This window comes from Onychostoma macrolepis, chromosome 22, assembly GCF_012432095.1.
Source record: "Onychostoma macrolepis isolate SWU-2019 chromosome 22, ASM1243209v1, whole genome shotgun sequence".
Taxonomy (NCBI): Eukaryota; Metazoa; Chordata; class Actinopteri; order Cypriniformes; family Cyprinidae; genus Onychostoma; species Onychostoma macrolepis.
Genome location: NC_081176.1, coordinates 5,038,808 through 5,058,248, shown reverse-complemented (window position 1 = coordinate 5,058,248; position 19,441 = coordinate 5,038,808). Strand labels below are relative to the sequence as shown.

The window sequence follows — 19,441 nt, the reverse complement described above, 5'->3', positions numbered from 1 at the left end:
GGACTGAACCTTGTATTTGCTAACTTTGGCAGAAACTCACTGTTAAACCATCCGAAAGCAAAATCACACATCAGACCAGAATTTTAGTGTCCAATTCGGCATTATTTCAATCCATTGTATAGTATTCATGTGAATCAGTGAAGCCAGAAATTTACATGCTATGTCACAACCATCTGTCTGTCCAAAATGTCTTTCTAAAAGAGTCACACTTCACTTTGTTTGAAGTATTATCATTTCTTGTGTAATGTTTTTTATTTTTTTATTTTTTAGCAAGAGGAAGATCATGTGGAGTATGCACCTGTTGCCACGAGAAGATGATCTTCAGTCTTCAGTGTTTTTCTATCAGATCTGTGTGACTGCTTTTACTAGGAATCTCCAGCAACAACCTCAGACTCTGAGTGTTGGGACGAGTTTAGGGATTGGTGAGAATCACCATGTGTGACACTTAAGGACTAATTTTGAAAGGATCCCCTAAAATGTCTCATTTATGTACATGTGTATGGAACAGTGGTTTGATCTGTTGAGTGGACAAACAACTTGTGCATGAGAATGTGTCTACTGCTGGATGATTGTGTTTGATGTATTATTCGTTATTAGTCTTTTTTTGATGTAACAAAGTGATTAAAGGTACGGTTCACGGGGCAAATTCCAAATGGAAGTGATCATCTCTATCCCCTTGGAGTGGAGACTTTGGAGTGAACAGGGCACGTGCGAGCCATTATTTAGTTGTTTGAAATGCACTTGGCAAAGGGAGCGATCTGATTTCCTCATTATCTTCAGCTGGGATGTTCCCGTGACAACGCAGCACGGTGTGCGTCAGTAGATGTCGCTGTTTTAATGTCATATGTCTTTTTATTGTTGTTAGCATAACTGTTGCAAATGAATATACATTTTATATTTTAAAACGTTTTTCAAGTTTTTTGCTATATAACAACTAATATGTATACAACTTTTTAAAATATAAAATGTATATTTTTTTATGCCGGTGTCGGTCAGCGAATCTGCTGTGCTGCGTTGTCACGGGAACATCCCAGCTGCAGATAATGAGGAAATTAGATCGCTCCCTTTGCCAAGTGCATTTCAAACGACTAAATAATGGCTCGCACGTGCCCTGTTGACTCCAAAGTCCCCACTCCAAGGGGATAGGGATGATCACTTCCATTTGGAATTTGCCCCGTGAACCATACGGTTCGGTACGCGTACCGTGCCACCCCTAGTATGTGGGATTTTGACTCTACTAAAGCATAAAAATACCATAATATGTTTGCAGATATTTAAGAAACATGCTAAGTTAACATACTTGTTTATCTGAAATTTCTTCCTTCCTGTCAACTTTGCATTTAATATGCTTTGATACAGCACTCTGTGAACAGCCACCCCTTTCAGTAATGACCGTCTGTGACTTACCCTCTTTGTGGAGGGTGTCAATCAGAATCAGAATCAAAATCAGCTTTATTGCCAGGTATGTTTGCACATAAGAGGAATTTGTTTTAGTGACAGTAGCTCCACAGTGCAACAGAATGACAGCGACAGGACAGGACACAGATAATAATAATAAAAAATAACAAAAAATGTACAAATATACAAAATGGACAATATGCAAAATAGCACAAACACAATAAAAAAGATAGACAATTCAGTATGTACAGGTATGTTAGGTGCAAATTTGAAATGTAATAAGTATGTGTGTTAAATAAAAAATAAAAATAAAAAAGTAGGATAGTGTTGTGTGTTTCATGTTTATTGTTAAGAGTTCAAATGTTCATGAAATTAATTGCCTGAGGGAAGAAACTGTTCCTATGTCTGGTCGTTCTGGTGCTCAGAGCTCTGTAGTGTCGACCAGACGGCAACAGTTCAAAGAGGGAGTGTGCTGGATGTGAGGGGTCCAGAGTGATTTTGCCAGCCCTTTTGCTCACTCTGGATAAGTACAGTTCTTGGAGAGTAGGGAGGGTTGTACCAATGATTCGCTCAGCAGTCCGGACAACCCTCCATAGTCTTCTGAGGTCAGATTTGGTAGCTGAGCTGAACCAGACAGTTATAGAAGTGCAGAGAATGATTCAATGATGGCGGAGTAGAACTGTTTCAACAGCTCCTGTGGCAGGTTGAACTTTCTCAGCTAGCGAAGGAAGTACAACCTCTGCTGGGCCTTTTTGACAATAGAGTCAATGTGAATGCCCCACTTCAGGTCCTGGGAGATGGTGATGCCCAGGAATCTGAATGACTCCACTGTTGTTACAGTGCTGTTCATGATGGTGAGTAGTGGGAGTGCAGGGGGGTTTCTCCTGAAATCCACGATCATCTCCACTGTTTTGAGCGTGTTGAGCTCCAGGTTGTTAAGACTGCACCAGACAGCCAGCTCCTTAACCTCCTGTCTGTAAGCAGACTCGTCACCGTCCTGAATGAGAACGATGACTGTGGTGTCATCTGCAAACTTCAGGAGCTTGACAGAGGGGGCTTTAGAGGAGCAGTCATTGGTGTAGAGGGAGAAGAGCTGTGGGGAGAGAACGCAGCCCTGAGGAGCTCCAGTGCTGATGCTGCGGGTGTTGGATGTGTATTTTCCCAGCCTCATTAGCTGCTGCCTATCTGTCAGGAAGCTGGTGATCCACTGACAGATGGAGGCGGGTACAGAGAGCTGAGTTAGTTTGGGCAGGAGGAGGTTTGGGATGATCATGTTAAAGGCAGAGCTAAAGTCCACAAACAGGTCTGTCCCTGGTCTGTCCAGGTGTTGCATTATGTAATGCAGTCCCATGTTGACTGCATCATCCACAGACCTGTTTGCTCTGTAGGCAAACTGCAGGGGGTCCAGTAAGGGTACAGTGATGTCCTTCAGATTAGCCAAAACCAGTTTTTCAAATGACTTCATGACCACAGATGTTAGAGCCACAGGTCTGTAGTCGTTAAGTCCTGTTATCTTGGGTTTCTTTGGGACGGGGATGATGGTGGAGCGTTTGAAGCATGAGGGGACTTCGCACAGCTCCAGTGATCTGTTGAAGATCTGTGTGAAGATGGGGGCTCTTCTCTTGTTCTTTTTGAAGACCTGGCGCATGTCATCTTCTCTTATCTGCAGTGCAGGTGTGGGGGAGAGGGGGGTTGCAGGAGGTGTTAATGGTGTTTTTTCAAACCTGCAATAGAACTCATTCAGGTCGTCTACCAGTTGTTGATTCTCCACAGTGCTGGGGGATGGTGTCTTGTAATTGGTGATGTCTTTCAGACCTTTCCACACTGAAGCCATGTCACTGGAAGAGAATTGGATCCTTAGCTTATCGGAATAATTCCTCTTTGCCACTCTGATCTCCTTTTCCAGTGTGTATTTGGCCTGTTTATACAAGACTCTGTTCCCCTTTCTGTAAGCATCTTCTTTGGCCTGACGGAGCTGTCTGAGTTTTGCAGTGAACCATGGTTTGTCGTTGTTATAAGTTAGATGAGTCTTGGTAGGAATGCACATATCTTCACAGAAACTGATATAAGATGTTACAGTCTCTGTGAGCTCGTCCAGATGGTACCTCATTCTCTACCCTCTCCCTCCTTCATTTTTTAAAGGTAGACATCAACTTTCTTAATATTCCTCAATCTATTCATTATAAACAATATAACAAGAAAAAAATAGTAAAATATAAAAGAATGCCAGTTTTCTGATACATTTTTTGTAAAAGGTTTATAGTGTATGTAGAGACCCGAGGTATGTAAATGTGCAACTATATTTTGTATCTGATGACTCAATACATGCAATGCATCTTTTTTCCTCAAGGGGGTACTATTTGATACACAATGATGATGTGATGTTTCACTCATAAGTACTAAGGCATAAAACAAAAGAATATCATCAGCAAAAATTGAATTGGTTTGAATGGCTTTACTGCAGAGCAATTACTATATGCAATGAAATATAAATGTCACTGCCATTTAATGCTGGATGTGGTGAATAAGCTAAATATGCTTTATTTTATTCTTCTGTAACTGTTCTTAAAATATCAAGAGACTTTTTTTTCTATTGCAGCAGTTAGAGATCCATCCAAGCTGGATGTATAGGTCCGGGTCCCTAAAGACCCGAATATGTAATAATGATTGGCAAAACATTCATGCACTTGAGGGTTAAAGTCCCCTAGAATGATTAAAACAGAGTCCAGGTGTTGTTGTTCTGTGTCTGTGATCAGATCAGCGAGTTTCTGTAAAGCTGAGCTCACGTGCGCTTGCGGAGGAATGTAAACACTCACGAGAATGAACGAGCAAAACTCAAGGTTGTATGTGTATATATATATATATGTACATACATACAACCTGAATTCTGGAAATGTTGGGACGTTTATAAAATTTGAATAAAATGAAAACTAAATCACATGAGCCAATATTTTATTCATAATAGAACATAGAGAACATAACAAATGTTTAAATGGAGAAATTTTACACAGAAACCACTGTCGGTAAACACAATCCGCCCTGCCATCTGCAGATGCCAACTAAAGCTCTATCATCAGCGTTCAGTTCAAAAGCCAGCATCTCTGATGGTATTGGGGTGCATAAGTGCATACAGCAACTCGCATGTTTTGGAAGGCACTATGAATGCTGAATGGTATATAAAGGTTTTAGAGAAACATATGCTCCTCTCCAGACGACGTCTATTTCAGGGAAGGCCTTGTGTATTTCAGCAGGACAATGCAAAACCACATACTGCAGCTATTACAACAGCATGGCTTCGTAGTAGAAGAGTCCAGGTGCTGAACTGGCCTGCCTGCATTCCAGATCTTTCACCTATAGAGAACATTTTGCGCATCATTAAACGAAAAATACATCAAAGACAACTACAGACTCTTCAGCAGCTGGAAACATATATCAGGCAAGAATGGTACCAAACTATAATATAATTAATACAATAAATATATAATATAATAAAATATTGGCTCATGTGATTTGAAATTCTTTTAGTTGCCTGGACACATCATCATTGCAATCATCTGTCTCTCATCACCTCATCAGCCTCCCACTATAAGGATAGCACACACACACCATCACTTCGCTGGTGATTGAATGTTGTATAGCTCTTCCATGGTTTTTTAAGTTTTCCGTTTCCTTGCCTTCGTGTTTTGATCCCTGGACTGTTTTCTTGTTTTGCTGCCTGCCCTGACCATTGCCTGACTTTCTGGATTACTCTTTTGCCTTGCCTCTAGTGATGGGAGAAACAAATCTATTTGAAGCTTCGAATCAATTGAACCAATTTCTTCGCAACATGATTCACTGTTTCGAAGCACTCGAAACGCACAGGCTACTGATGCCTGCTGGTCAAAAGTGTGTAAATGCAACAAAAACTCAGGCTAAAACGTGCATAAAAACAGCTTTTAAAACCCCTTTTTTTTTTGAAAATATAATACATTAAATGCAGTAAAAATAATAAAGTACCATTAAATATGAAGTATCTGTATAATATGTGGGTTTTGTAAATATCTTATATTAATTTGCAGGTATTGCTTTGTTTGTTTTATGGACAGCTTGTATATAGAGGACAGTAAGATTAACTACTTTAACTTATCCTTTTAATTACACAAATGTCTCGTTTTGAATGTCTACAAACTGATGAAACTGATCCGAGATCAGGTAAAAACTATAGACGCTGGTTCAATGGTTCTCAATGAACTCGCATGATTCATGGGTTTACAGAGATTGCCCCCCAACAGCAAACCATTGAAATTTCAAAATGTTTTGAAACAGTTATGATGTAATGAAGCCTCGTTTACTGAAATCACGTGACTTTGGCAGTTTGATATGTGTTCGAACCACTGTTTCGAAACAACTGATTCACAAAAGTTTCGGAGCTTCACGAAGCAGTGCTTTGAAAGCACCCATCACTACTTGCCTCTGCCATCGTTGTTGTTGACCATGCCTGTTTGACTACACTCTTATTAAAGCCTTGCATTTGGATCCCCACTTCGTTGTCACGCCTCCTTTGTTACATATATATATATATATATATATATATACATTCCTCTTTAAAAACTTTAGCTAACTCTTGCTAGAGCTGGAAATAACTCCTGAAACTAGCACTGTTTATCTGCAGGGTCACAATATGTGTGGTCATGGTCATGTTCTTTTTTTTAGAAACAGGGCTCCAGGGGCCAGTTGCATAAACTTGTCACCATGTTAAAAGCCACCATGTTAAAATTTAAGAACTAGTTTGACCAACTAGCAGTTGCCAAATAATCAGTCTTACTTTTCCAATACAAATAAGACCAAACTACCTTTTCATAACTGAATTAAAAAAGTTATGACCAGTCTTGAAGAAAGAAAATTAGGTGACTAACTTTTTAAAACTAGTCTAAACACTTTATGCAACCGGCCCCAGATTATAACATAGCCTACTTATTCTGTCTTTTTGTAAAACATTCTGTTGCAGCTCAATACCATTAACAAAAATCAGCCTAAAGAAAATATTTTGGTAACACTTTACAATAACAGTACATGAATTATCATGTACTAATACCTTAATTAATAATTACTTGACTATGAACTAATGAAGAGTTAAGACATGTATTAATCAAGAACTAATGAAGAACTAACTTAACTACGACATGAGTCATATGAATTACCTCATGAATAACACCACCTTAATTACATGTTAGTTCCTGCATGTTAGTTAATGTATTAATTAACACTTTGGGGTAAACTAAATCAAACATGCTCTAGAAGAAAGATTCATGAAAATGGCACACTGCAAAATTGTTTATAAATTTTCCACCTGCAGCTGTCACAAACATCAGTGAATGACAGTGGATTTCTTGCAATATTTACGTTTAACCTAACTCATCCAACGCACAATGATGCATTCATAATTAAAAACAACTTCATCTCATCCTGTTTGGAGTGATTCCACTGCTGCCCTCCTACAATAACGTATTCATTAAGCGCAGAGGTCATGTGGCTGCAGAGGTCATGTGGCTGCATTTGGATGGAGAAGGAACTGAACGGTGGGAGGAAGGTTAACATTTTGAAGGAGCAATAGTGGCCCAAAAGAAGAGCAAGAACTCAAGACAAACGTCTGATTTCAGTGCATTATTATGATATAAAGACAGTAAACCAATCCATAACATAACCATCATCTCTATGCTAACACTGATTTTAATTTGGAAAATCGCATCTGCTTAATGAATACGTTATTGTAGGAGGGCAGCAGTGGAATCACTCCAAACAGGATGAGATGAAGTTGTTTTTAATTATGAATGCATCATTGTGCGTTGGATGAGTTAGGTTAAACGTAAATATTGCAAGAAATCCACTGTCATTCACTGATGTTTGTGACATAGCTGCAGGTGGAAAATTTTTAAACAATTTTGCAGTGTGCCATTTTCATGAATCTTTCTTCTAGAGCATGTTTGATTTAGTTTACCCCAAAGTGTTAATTATTACATTAACTAACATGCAGGAACTAACATGTAATTAAGGTGGTGTTATTCATGAGGTAATTCATATGACTCATGTCGTAGTTAAGTTAGTTCTTCATTAGTTCTTGATTAATACGTCTTAACTCTTCATTAGTTCATAGTCAAGTAATTATTAATTAAGGTATTAGTACATGATAATTAATGTACTGTTATTGTAAAGTGTTACCAATATTTTTTTTTTTTTAACAAAAATGCCATTTCATAAACAACTAGACAAACTAATAGATACATTTAGTAGTTACATAGTTACATTTGTGCGTTTCTGAGCTCACACATTCGAAGCACAGAACGAGGCTGTGATACGGCGCTTGTCACTTGAGTACTAAACTCTAAAAAAGTTATCTTTCATGTCTTAATGCACTTAAACTGTCAAAAACAGTTCATATGAAAAACACAGAAGTTACATAAACACAGTCAGTTATGTCTGTCAACATAAACAGCTGGAAAAGAAATCACATGTGTATATTAGTGTGACAGCAGTGTAACATACAGTACTTAATGCTGTCTGTGTTGTAAATATGGATCAAAAAACAAAGGAAAACAGAAAATCACTCACTGCTTTTGACTGAATAACTTCAGTAGCTTATTAAGAATTAATTCCATGCTTATATGCTGAATTTCAATGCTCTAGCAAGGAGATAAACATGGTGGAATGTGTACTGCTCACTCACGGATAGAGCTAAGCTAATAAGTCAGAGAGCATTACCAGTTTAGGGGTGGAGCCTATTCAAAGTGACATCACCTTGGAGGACATTTCTGAATGCTCATTTTGAGACTGTTTCTGATTTATCAGGAAAATAACAAATGGAGTGGATGGATTTTTAACACAGTTGGGTGGTTGTGTACACACACTATGGACACAATATTATGTTTAAAAAAATAAAAATAAATGAAAGTGAATTTTGCATAATAGGTCCCCTTTAAATTCCATTCAACTAGAAAAAGCAAATAAAAGTGTTTATTTTTCTGTTTTATTTCAATTTAGAAATTTGCATTTTACAATAAAACAGACAACAAAATCAGAATGGAATCAAATCACAAAATCAGTTCCAATATTATAGAACATACACTGCAACATTACAAATTAACCATATGCTATCTGGAGCATTGGTATAACTATTGGGAAGTCCATTTTACACGGCAAGATGATTTTTTAAAAGGCTGTCTCTTAGGTGCCAGGTTGAGCATAAAAGGCACCTATTGTCTGTTGGATCAGTGACCTGGAAGATAGTGCACATATTATGCAACACAGTTTGCTAAGGATACTCAAATTTTGTAACTTCCCCTAAAATGTGTTAGGACTTTTATGGGCCCTGGAGATGTTTTGACTAATACTATACTAATACAATTACTTATACTAATACAATTATATACTAAAGTCCCTTTACACTGTGTTCAGCACAAAAAGCACTGAAAATACACCCATTAAAGCTTCAGATGTTGTCTTCCTTTTTATCTATATGGCCTGCTGGATTCACATACTTTGTTACTGCAGATAAAACAAACAAACAAACAAACAAACAAGTGATTGTGTTGGCACTTCTGTGTACTCAGAGGATGAAAAACTCATCACTAAACACCAATGACTTGTACACATGGGAACAGTCATTTTAGACACTTTCAAAACTGTTGCAACAGAGATAGAAATACAATTTTTAAATAAATTAATTACGTTTCCATCTTCGTTGCCACAGTTTTGGAAGTGCCGTTTTTTGTTCTAAAGAAGGGGGTGTCCCGATACTTTTGTCCATGTAGTGTATGTACAAGTCATTGGTGTTTAGTGATGAGTTTTAGGCTCAAGGTCTGCATTTAAAGTCACACCAGAGGTGTTCAGCTTGGATTAGGACTTGGCTTTCTGCAGAACAGTCAAGTTCTTCTACACTGACTCAATCAATAATTTCTTTTTGAACCTTGCCTTATACACAGAGACATTGTCATGTTAGAATAGAAAAGAGTCCTGTCCAAACTGTTGCTATAAAATTAGAAGCAAACAATTCCCTAGAATATCATTATATGCTTAAAAATTAAGATTTGTATTCATGGAAATTACTAAAGTAGTCAAACCTGTTAATTAGATGGGGGTGACCCAATACTTTTGGCAATATAGTGTGTGTATATATATATATATATATATATATATATATATATATATATATATATCCAATTAATCGTGATGATAGCCGCTTAGCTGCCAACACATCTTTTACACACAATGCACACACTGCGCCATTTCACGCAGTTCACTATTTACCCGATAACAGCACTCAAATAAACTTAATTTAACACACTGATATCTCGAACTAATGGTTTAACATAACATCAAATAGAATACTTTCTCACATTTGATCATTTAAACATGAAGTGAACAGCTAGAAAACAAAATTTAACATCAAATTAACAGAGCTCATGAAATCGTACCTCTCTCCTCTTAATGGCATCGCCAGAAAGAGGACGAGCCTAGATTTCACCGTGATTTCCTTCTCTCACCTACGTATGATGTCAGCCGATGTGCACACTGTAATTATAACCTTTGATAAGAGCGCACAACCTTCTGTCAAAATAAAATACCCCCTAACAAATAATAATTAAAAATAAAATAATGTAAATAACTAAAATTTATAATCTGGTGTAACAACATATCCCTGCTACATATACATACATGCATACATACATACATAACATACGAACCAAAAGCCAAAGCATCGGTATGGGCCACGGAATTTTGAAAACACAAGTTTATAATTGACAAAACAAGTGAGGCTTTCTGGTTAAATAAAGTGTATATACTAGAGGTGTGAATCTTCACTTGCCTCATGATTCAATTACAATTCAGAGCTTAAGGATTCGATTCTAAAACTCACCAAGACAGATATTTTGAAATAATTCTGTGTGCATCTGACCGTTCAAGCGCAATACGCCACTAAAGAAAACTGAATTCAGTGTCACATACTGTCTGAGAGAGAAGGCTTTCTGTGTATGCGCTTCAGGTGTGTGTCAGTCAGTGCGATTAAAGCATTGAGATATTTTCCATGGCTTATTGCGCTTAATAACTCTCTTTAACATTGAGCACGTCCTGCAGTTTATTTTCTCATTTATGCATGTTCCTTTAGTAAAACCTTAAATCGAAACAATTGGTGCAAGTGTTGTGCCTCCTAATGACATGCACAACTTTTTAATTAATATATTACAAGCGTAGCCTATACTTTTTTTTCACAACAAAAACAGTGATATGCATATTTAATTACGTTTTTAAAAATCGATTTTAGCAAATACTGTATGCAATCAAATAGAAGTATCACTGTCATTTGAAGGTGGATGTGGTGAATAAGCTGCCTGCCATCAAAATCAGTGGTAAAATCATCTGCTCAAACTGAACCATTCTAAGTTTCAAAAGGTAATGAAATTTTTTATTTTTATTTTATTTTTTTCTTTTGTAATAGTTATTAAAATATCAGGAGAGTTTAGAGAGTTAGAGGTCCATCTGTGTTAGATATATAGGTCCGGGTCGCTATAAAGACGCAAATATATAACAGTGATTGGCGAAACTGGCGATCCACCCGCCGGCCCAAAAGCGGAGTCCAGTGGCCTGGTTGAAGGTTTAATGCTCATTCGGTCTTTTACTTTCGCCTCTGAATTTATCAGGATTTGGTTTCAATTTTAGTCTAGCTCCGTGTTCAATCTGACTCCAATTTCAAGTGATCATTAAATTTAGGCAATATTTCTAATTAAAAACTGATCACAAATATTGATTGTTTATTAATTTATATATTTGATTATTCTGGAAATCCCATACTTTCAATTATCCATTCATTAACGTCCCAGTGTCACTTAGAAATTCACTTGGCCAACAGTGAAGTTGGAGAGTGGAGAAGGGGCTCGTAAATGAGCAAAGGGGGTGGTGGTGTTTGCTCTCTTTGGAGATCTCTTCTCCAGCTTAGTTTTATTGTTTTGTTGCATGGCATCTGTTTTGTGTAAGTTCCTGACGTTTTGGATTCGTAAGGAAATAATTTCACTCCTTACAAAACATTCATGCATTTAAGGGTTAAAGAAACAGCAATACTGGAAACACACTGTTTCTGTCTCGATAGCTGTAATAATCCCTTCACCATGGTTTTACTGCAGGTAACACCCTGTCTCAGCCTGATTAACATTTGCCCCTTCAGCAGCACCTGTTTGCAGGGTCTCAGCCTGATCAGCAGATGCCCCTCCAGCAGCATCCGTCAGTGTGGTTTCATTCTGATCAGTGGACGCCTCTCCAGCAGAACCCATCTTCATGGTACTGAAGGTCTGATCAAGGGATGTCCTATCAGCAACAACCATCTGTAGAATCTCATCCTGAATAAGGGGCAATGGTTCTCCACCATGCTCCTGAAATCTTTTGTCTGTTTGTCTGTTCAAGCTCAAACGGGGCACACCACACTGTAGGACAGAGATCCTTAAATCAGTCAACTCATCATTGGAGATCCACTGCACCTGCTGCTCATTTCCACCCTGCAAACAGACAAAAGAAAAACACAACACAAACCAGAACTTAAGACGCCACCTAGAAGCGACCAGATCCCGTATAGGGAACAGGTGCTACCCTGGGTCGTAACATCTTTGTTCTTCATTCTGAAATAATACAGCACAGGAACACTGCTCTCTTAAATAAGTCAAGTATTATTAGTTCTATGTGATGATTTTTGAATGAAAACAAACATACTTTCACACAGAAACCTCAGAAGTTGCATACCACCTAAGGCCCCAATATACTCATGGTTAAGTACTTTTCCTTATTCACTTTAGGAGTAAAAATAAGTTTGAAATATGTGACCAGCAATATACTGTTCATATATTACATTCTAATATAATAAGATATAATACATTCTGACGCCGCCTGCACTGCTGAGAGTGGCGTTTATGCAAATATGTGCTGTGCACTTTTCTCTCAATAGCAAAATAAACACACAGCAAAAATAACAGTGCTGAGAAAACAGCAGCTAAGAAAGCATCTTATCATAGCGATGTGGATATGTTTGGACGGGCTGCAATTCAGCATGTATATAGCACTTTGTACAATAGAGCTTTAAAGCAAGCAGCTATACACTATTGAACATGAAAAACAGTGTCGTATTGCTTTCAGTTCGACAGAATGACATTTTCAATTTCTATAAAGTAGCTCTCCAGAGTATTCATGCTTTTATTCACGGATGTCTGATCTTGAGGGACTAAACAGAATAAATGAATTGGAGAAGATTTTGATGTCAAAAAAGCCCCAGAGCCACACCTACCTATAGCATAATCACCACAGACAAATGATAGTTCAAAGCAAGCAGTTTCAAACTCCCAAAACAAACTCCAACATAAAAAAATCACATTGTTTTGGTCTAATGTGGTTTAAAATGACATCACAGACAGATTTTGTGTACATAGTGTCTCACCAGGTCAGGATCACTGTGCTGTGTCATTGTTCCTGTTTGAACAAAACAACAAAATTTTACTTTGGTCAATTACAATAAATATACAAACTTTAACATTTTTAAACATTCTCTTTTTTTTCACACAGTAAATCTCATTATTCCAGCTTGTCGAATCAACTGTATGCAATACTTGCCATTTTGTCCTGCTGGTGTAGATCTCCTGCAGCAACAATAAATCACACCAGCAGCTGCAACCAGCAGAACAACAGCAGCAACAGCAACACTACTTATTACTGCTGTAGACAGGCCTGAATCTGGAACCGCTAAAGACAGACAATCATCATTACTAGAGATGGACTGATAAACAACTTTACCAATACTTTTGACTGATATTTTGTAGAAAATTGTATGATGTTGATTTGTAAGGAAAAGCAGCTTAAACAGCAACAAGAAACAGCAGTGTTCACAGGAAAACTGACTAATTGTCACGCTCTGCTACTGTGTTGGAGATGAAGGAGATTCACATTCAACTGTCTTTATTCATCCAAATAAAGCCACACAGGTAACAAGCAGAAAACACACACGTAGCAAAGGGGTTTGACATACAGGTGCATCTCAATAAATTAGAATGTCATGAAAAAGTTCATTTTTTCTTGTAACTTATTTCAAAAAGTGCAACTTTCATATATTTTAGATTCATTACATGTAAAGTAAAACATTTCAAAAGTTTTTTTTTGTTGTTTTTTTGTTTTAATTTTGATGATTAGAGCTTACAGCTCATGAAAGTCAAAAATCAGTATCTCAAAATATTAGAATATTTACATTTGAGTTTCAATAAATGACCATCCATACAGTATAAATTCTGGATATCTCTTGTTCTTTGAAACCACAATAATGGGGAAGACTGCTGACTTGGCAATGATCCAGAAGACGAACATTGACACCCTCCATAAAGAGGGTAAGTCACAGAAGGTCATTACTGAAAGGTGTGGCTGTTTACAGAGTGCTGTATCAAAGCATATTAAATGCAAAGTTGACTGGAAGGAAGAATTTGGGTAGGAAAAGGTGCACAAGCAACAGGGATGACCACAAGCTTGAGAATACAGTCAAGCAAAGCTGATTCAAACACTTGGGAGAGCTTCACAAGGAGTGAACTGAAGCTGGAGTCAGCGCATCAAGAGTCACCAAGCTCAGACATCTTCAGGAAAAGGGCTACCAAGCCACTTCTGAACCAGAGACAACGTCAGAAGCATCTTACCTGGGCTGTGGAGAAAAAGAACTGGACTGTTGCCCAGTGGTCCAAAGTCCTCTTTTCAGATGAAAGTAAATTTTGCATTTCATTTGGAAATCAAGGTCCCAGAGTCTGGAGGAAGAGTGGAGAGGCGCAGAATCCATGTTGCTTGAAGTCCAGTGTGAAGTTTCCACAGTCAGTGATGATTTGGGCTGCCATGTCATCTGCTGGTGTTGGTCCACTGTGTTTTCTGAAGTCCACAGTCAACGCAGGCATCTACCAGGAAATTTTAGAGCGCTTCATGCTTCCTTCTGCTGACAAGCTTTATGGAGATGCTGATTTCATTTTCCAGCAGGACTTGGCACCTGCCCACACTGCCAAAGGTACCAAAAGCTGGTTCAATGACCATGGTGTTACTGTGCTTGATTGGCCAGCAAACTCACCAGACCTGAACCCCATAGAGAATCTATGGGGTATTGTCAAGAGGAAGATGAGAGACACCAGACCCAACAATGCAGATGACCTGAAGGCCACTGTCAAAGAAACCTGGGCTTCCATACCACCTCAGCAGTGCCACAAACTGATCACGCCACGCCGAATTGAGGCAGTAATTAAAGCAAAAGGAGCCCCTACCAAGTATTGAGTACATATACAGTAAATGAACATACTTTCCAGAAGGCCAACAATTCACTAAAAATGTTTTTTTTTTTTTTTGGTCTTATGAAGTATTCTAATTTGTTGAGATAGTGAATTGGTGGGTTTTTGTTATATGTGAGCCTAAATCATCACAATTAAAAGAACCAAAGACTTAAACTACTTCAGTCTGTGTGCATTGAATTTATTTAATACACGAGTTTCACAGTTTGAGTTGAATTACTGAAATAAATGAACTTTTAGGAAGGAAGGACCAAATAAGGACATAAGGGAGCACAAGGGGAACAAAACGCAAGACAAGCTTGACACTAATATTATGACTTTTTTCTGTTAACAATAAACTTCAAAAGTTTAAAATCCATAAGGTGACAATTGTCAGTTTGATGTGCATGTAAAAACATGATAGATTTGATCTAAATTATAATGTAATATTGAGTCAAAGCTCACTTCTTCAAACAGGCCACAATGAAAACAATTACTGGGACAATTTAAATGTATCAGTTTTCTAAAATGATTCAAGTGAATGACTAAAATGATACTCACCAGTGACACTAACACTGAATGTCTTTATAATGCCATTGCTCATCAGTAGTTTATAAACTCCAGAGTTTGGAGTTGTGATGTTCATGATGGTCAGAGATCCAGTCTGATGATCCAGCTTCAGTCTGCCTCTGAATCTCTCAGTACCATTATTACACTGAACATCTGTACAGATCTTACTGAGATCTCCAGTGATTTGAGCGATGCGAGTGTCATTGAAATACCATCTAATTCTGTCTTGTTGGTTTGTTTCAACACCAGTGTGTAGAGTGACTGATTCTCCTTGCATCACAAACACACTGTCCGTATCGTCACCAGATGCACCTGAAGAAGAAATTAATCACAATTTTTAATAAATTCCCAATTTCTTCCCAATGAATGCAGATTATATAAAATAAAACTGCTCTGTCCCTCTGCATTAATGGCAACACCATTAGGTGTGTTTGAGATGTCAAACACTTTGCCCTTGATGAGAGTACTACAATAATACACAAATGAACCAGTTCAAAAGTTTACCTTGATTCTTAATACTGTGTCGCTACCAAGATCAAAATCTGTTGCTATGTTTGTGATAATTGTTCATGATGCCCTTGTTTGTCCTGAGCATTTAAACATAGTTTTCCAGCATCTCCTGCATATCTGAACTCTTTTCAGTGACTGTATGGTTTTGAGATCCATCTTCATACTGAAGCCAACTGAAGGACTCAGACAAATATTACACAAGGAAAACATTTAGTAATGCTCAAAAAAAAAAAAAAAGAGCCTTTTTGAATTGGATGATTGGGAAAAAAACTACTTATGTTGTCTTCTGGGAAACAAGTAAATATTATGTAGTTTTTATACTAAAGGACAGTACTAATTTCACAGTAAAGTACTGGCAGTAATGGTTCCAGCCATTTACAATAATTTCACCATTTCAATACCGTTTTCCACTATTCATAATACTAAATACAATTATAAATTATACATTACATATACAATGTATAATTAAGATCTCTAGTATATGTAATAAACACTGTATACAAGCATGTCAGACAGTTTGTTCACTAGATGGAGATAAAATAAATAAAGGAGAAACGGATTATATTACATTATTTGCTATTAGTAAAACACAGACAAAAAATTAAAAAAAATAAATAACCAACACAAATCCTTTAAAGAACTGATTAAAAAAAATTAAATAAAATGATCTCATTATTCATTTACCCTGACGCTATCCCAAATGTGTGCAATGCTTTTCTTCAGCAGAACACAAACGTTTTTAGAAAGAAATTTGACATAGATGCATTCCATGCAAGTGGAGCTGCAATCTTTTGGAGGGTCCAAATGTCATGCATGCACCTTCTTATCAACTGATGTCTTATGTAGCAAAACAACAGGTTTGTCTAGGAAATAAATTGATAAATAAAGTTTGAATTAAAAATAATTTTCCTATCATCAATTTATCATGTAGTTGTATGTTAGCGTGTTCACTTGAGAAATATAAAGCGATGCTTTAACTGTAATAGAATAATGAAAGTCACATGAAAGTTCATAAATTTTGAGCAGTATCAAAGCCCTGGTCAGGAACACTAATTTGAAGTTGATATTGTTTTACTTAATTATTTTTTTTTTCTTACTTAAATCACAATAGTGAAACCCATTGACATCCTACAAAGCATGAATGTTTTATTTCTTCTGTTACAAGCATTTAGATGATCATTACAATATCTAGCTTGTCTGGATGTGTTTTACAGCAGTACTATATTGCTCCATTCCGCTTTAGCGTCTGCATGCTCCTTTTGCAGAAGAGCAACCCCTGGTCACACTTTTCCCTAGGTCACGCATTTTGGCACAGCACCTCTGTTCTTACAATAGGCCTATATGCCTATATCAGGATGCTCTACTAGCAACACTATATTTGAGCGTAATGGGCTGGTTGGGTTGGTTTTATTTCGTAGACCCAAACTCTGCTCCTGCTAGAAGATGGTAGGTGAGGTAAAGTGAGTTTCATGTTGGATATTCGTAAGACATTCTTAGAGCAAATTAAGGGACTGTCTCAAAAGTGCATTAAAAAAAATAATAATAATAAAAAGATATGCACTTGAACTCAAAGAACTGAGCACATGCAATTCATCATGTAACTAGAATGTAAAGATGTGAATTAAGTGGGAAACATGATTTTAAGCTGTAAATGGGATATTCACTATGAATTGTTACATTGTTATTACATTGTACTCCCACATTTTCTTTTAACTGGTGCTAGTATGGCACCTGTAATATATTAATATATTCAGTAACACTTCTAACACATCATACACAACTTGGATTTTGGATAAGTCATTTTGTCTATTTTAATGATTTTTTTTTTAAATATTCACTGATCACATTTGCAACTTAATCACTGATTGTTATAGGTTTTAGTGTGTATCTAAACTTTTTTATTACTGATTTTGTCATACTGCAGCATTTGCTCCAGCAGTATTATGGCAATCTTATAATTTGAGGAATTTTAAAAACATGCTGGACAACATGTTTTGAGCATATCAGTCAAATACACACAGATATCCAAGAATCACCGTATGAAACTCAACAATGGTGACAATCAACAAAATGCTTCATGCTGCAGTGCATTCTGGGTGTACAAATGATATGCATTACTGTCAAATATAACAATTGTGCTGGTTTGGCTTTGCAGCCTTCTGTCCAGTTATTTCCCCGCCACCTATGTTTTGTAAATAAAATAATTAAATTATGGTATGGTAGTCACAGGTAAAACCATGCATTATTGCCAGGGGTGATAATAATAATAATAATGAGAAGAAGAAGAAGATAAAGAAATATGGAATGTCATAAATAAATATTATAAACACACAGAAAAAGTGACAAAAGTGACATTTCCCAATAATTAATAAGTATAATTGCCTAATTGTAACATTTATTATAAAGACATTTCTTTTCCACAGTGTTAGTAACAGCAAGGTAAATTACTACAAGGATGGTGCAGCAGCTGAATTAACAAGTTTTTGTCAAGATGTTTTCCAATTTACCTCGTCAATGCAGTTTACGTGGTCATTGTTTTCAGCTATAGTTCACCACAGGGCCTTTATTGTTCCCATATCATACTGTACAAGTGTTTAACTCAGAATTTTGTGTCGAATTTAATCGGATTAAATGATATAATTATACAGGCGGAGCAATATACTTCATCACTCCGTCCATGGCGCACTGTAGCTACACAGAATACTGTCAATGCAGAAGACAAACCAATTGGCTGCTGTTCCTGCATGATGTAACCCGTTATGACAGATTACCAAACCATCCCTAACGCACTAGCCTAGCCTATCTGACAGCTTCTGTTGTGCCCACGAAGCATCCTATGCATGTTGGCTACTGTTTTTACTGAAAACACCGTTTTAACCACAAATTTCGGCTATCACAAATCGTTAGAACGCAGAAAGAAAGATATTAAGCCTAAATGTCTTACCATGGTCGAGTAAACACCAGGAGAATAAGGGCGAAATAAAGAGAAGTTCCATTTTCATTAGGTTTTCTAAAAAATAAATGCAGATTTTGATACATAATAGTGCTATGTTCTTTCTCTTCAGTAAACCCGAGGCCATTGTGTCTTCTTCTTATTGTTTTACGGCGGTTGGCATCCAGCGTACTGGTGTATTACAAACTGCTGTGTCACGATTAATGAAAAGTGAAACTATAACTTGGGAGCATGGGGTGGGGGTTGACTTCGCACACTGGCACAATGGATTAGAAGTGGCATTATAATGCATTATAAATGTACCAAATCCTTGTTGTTATTGTACTAAATAAAGTGTGTAAGATTGTACATTTTACATCCTAGTCTACATTTTAATATTAGAAACAGTTAGTATTAGATGCCAGATATTAGCCTATTTATTAAGACTCTGGATAATTGATTTTTAGAATAGAGATCACGGTTCTCCCAAGATTCTGAAGCAAAACATTAGATAAATACAAAATAATATGTAGGCTAATTCACTTAGGTTTCTTACAAAATGTTTTATTTAAATGAGAGTAAAATGTTATAAATGAGCCTATTAAAATAAAAATATGTAAAAATTATTTGAAATATATGAACTTGTTTCATTTTTGAACGAATCTCTTGATTGAATGAATTAGACATTAGATACATTTTAACAGTCACCGTTCGCTACCTTTTGGCATAACGT

The 19,441-nt window shown here is 36.9% G+C and overlaps 1 protein-coding gene across 2 annotated transcripts; it reads right to left on the bottom strand.

Moving 5' to 3' along the window:
- Positions 1 to 8,513: 8,513 nt before the first annotated feature.
- LOC131529850 (uncharacterized) lies at positions 8,514 to 19,299 on the bottom strand. 2 transcript variants are annotated; one of them, XM_058759793.1, is made up of 5 exons: positions 18,721 to 19,299; positions 15,258 to 15,578; positions 13,024 to 13,152; positions 12,851 to 12,882; positions 8,514 to 11,921 (listed from the first exon to the last, which is right to left on the bottom strand). In XM_058759793.1, exons 1-5 carry the CDS (start codon positions 18,854 to 18,856, stop codon positions 11,544 to 11,546), a joined length of 996 nt encoding a protein of 331 aa, XP_058615776.1. In that variant the 5' UTR covers positions 18,857 to 19,299; the 3' UTR covers positions 8,514 to 11,543. The 2 variants fall into 2 exon arrangements, with proteins under 2 accessions (XP_058615776.1, XP_058615777.1); XM_058759794.1 differs by lacking the exon at positions 18,721 to 19,299 and adding an exon at positions 15,771 to 16,450.
- Positions 19,300 to 19,441: the final 142 nt, after the last annotated feature.

Excerpts from the sequence above, each read along its gene's own strand:
- LOC131529850 (XM_058759793.1), bottom strand. The coding sequence starts at position 18,856 with ATGGCCTCGGGTTTACTGAAGAGAAAGAACATAGCACTATTATGTATC. Across the intron at positions 13,153-15,257 it reads ATTCAGTGTTAGTGTCACTG|CGGTTCCAGATTCAGGCCTG; the intron begins GTGAGTATCATT and ends GTCTGTCTTTAG. Across the intron at positions 12,883-13,023 it reads TACACCAGCAGGACAAAATG|GAACAATGACACAGCACAGT; the intron begins GCAAGTATTGCA and ends TTGTTCAAACAG.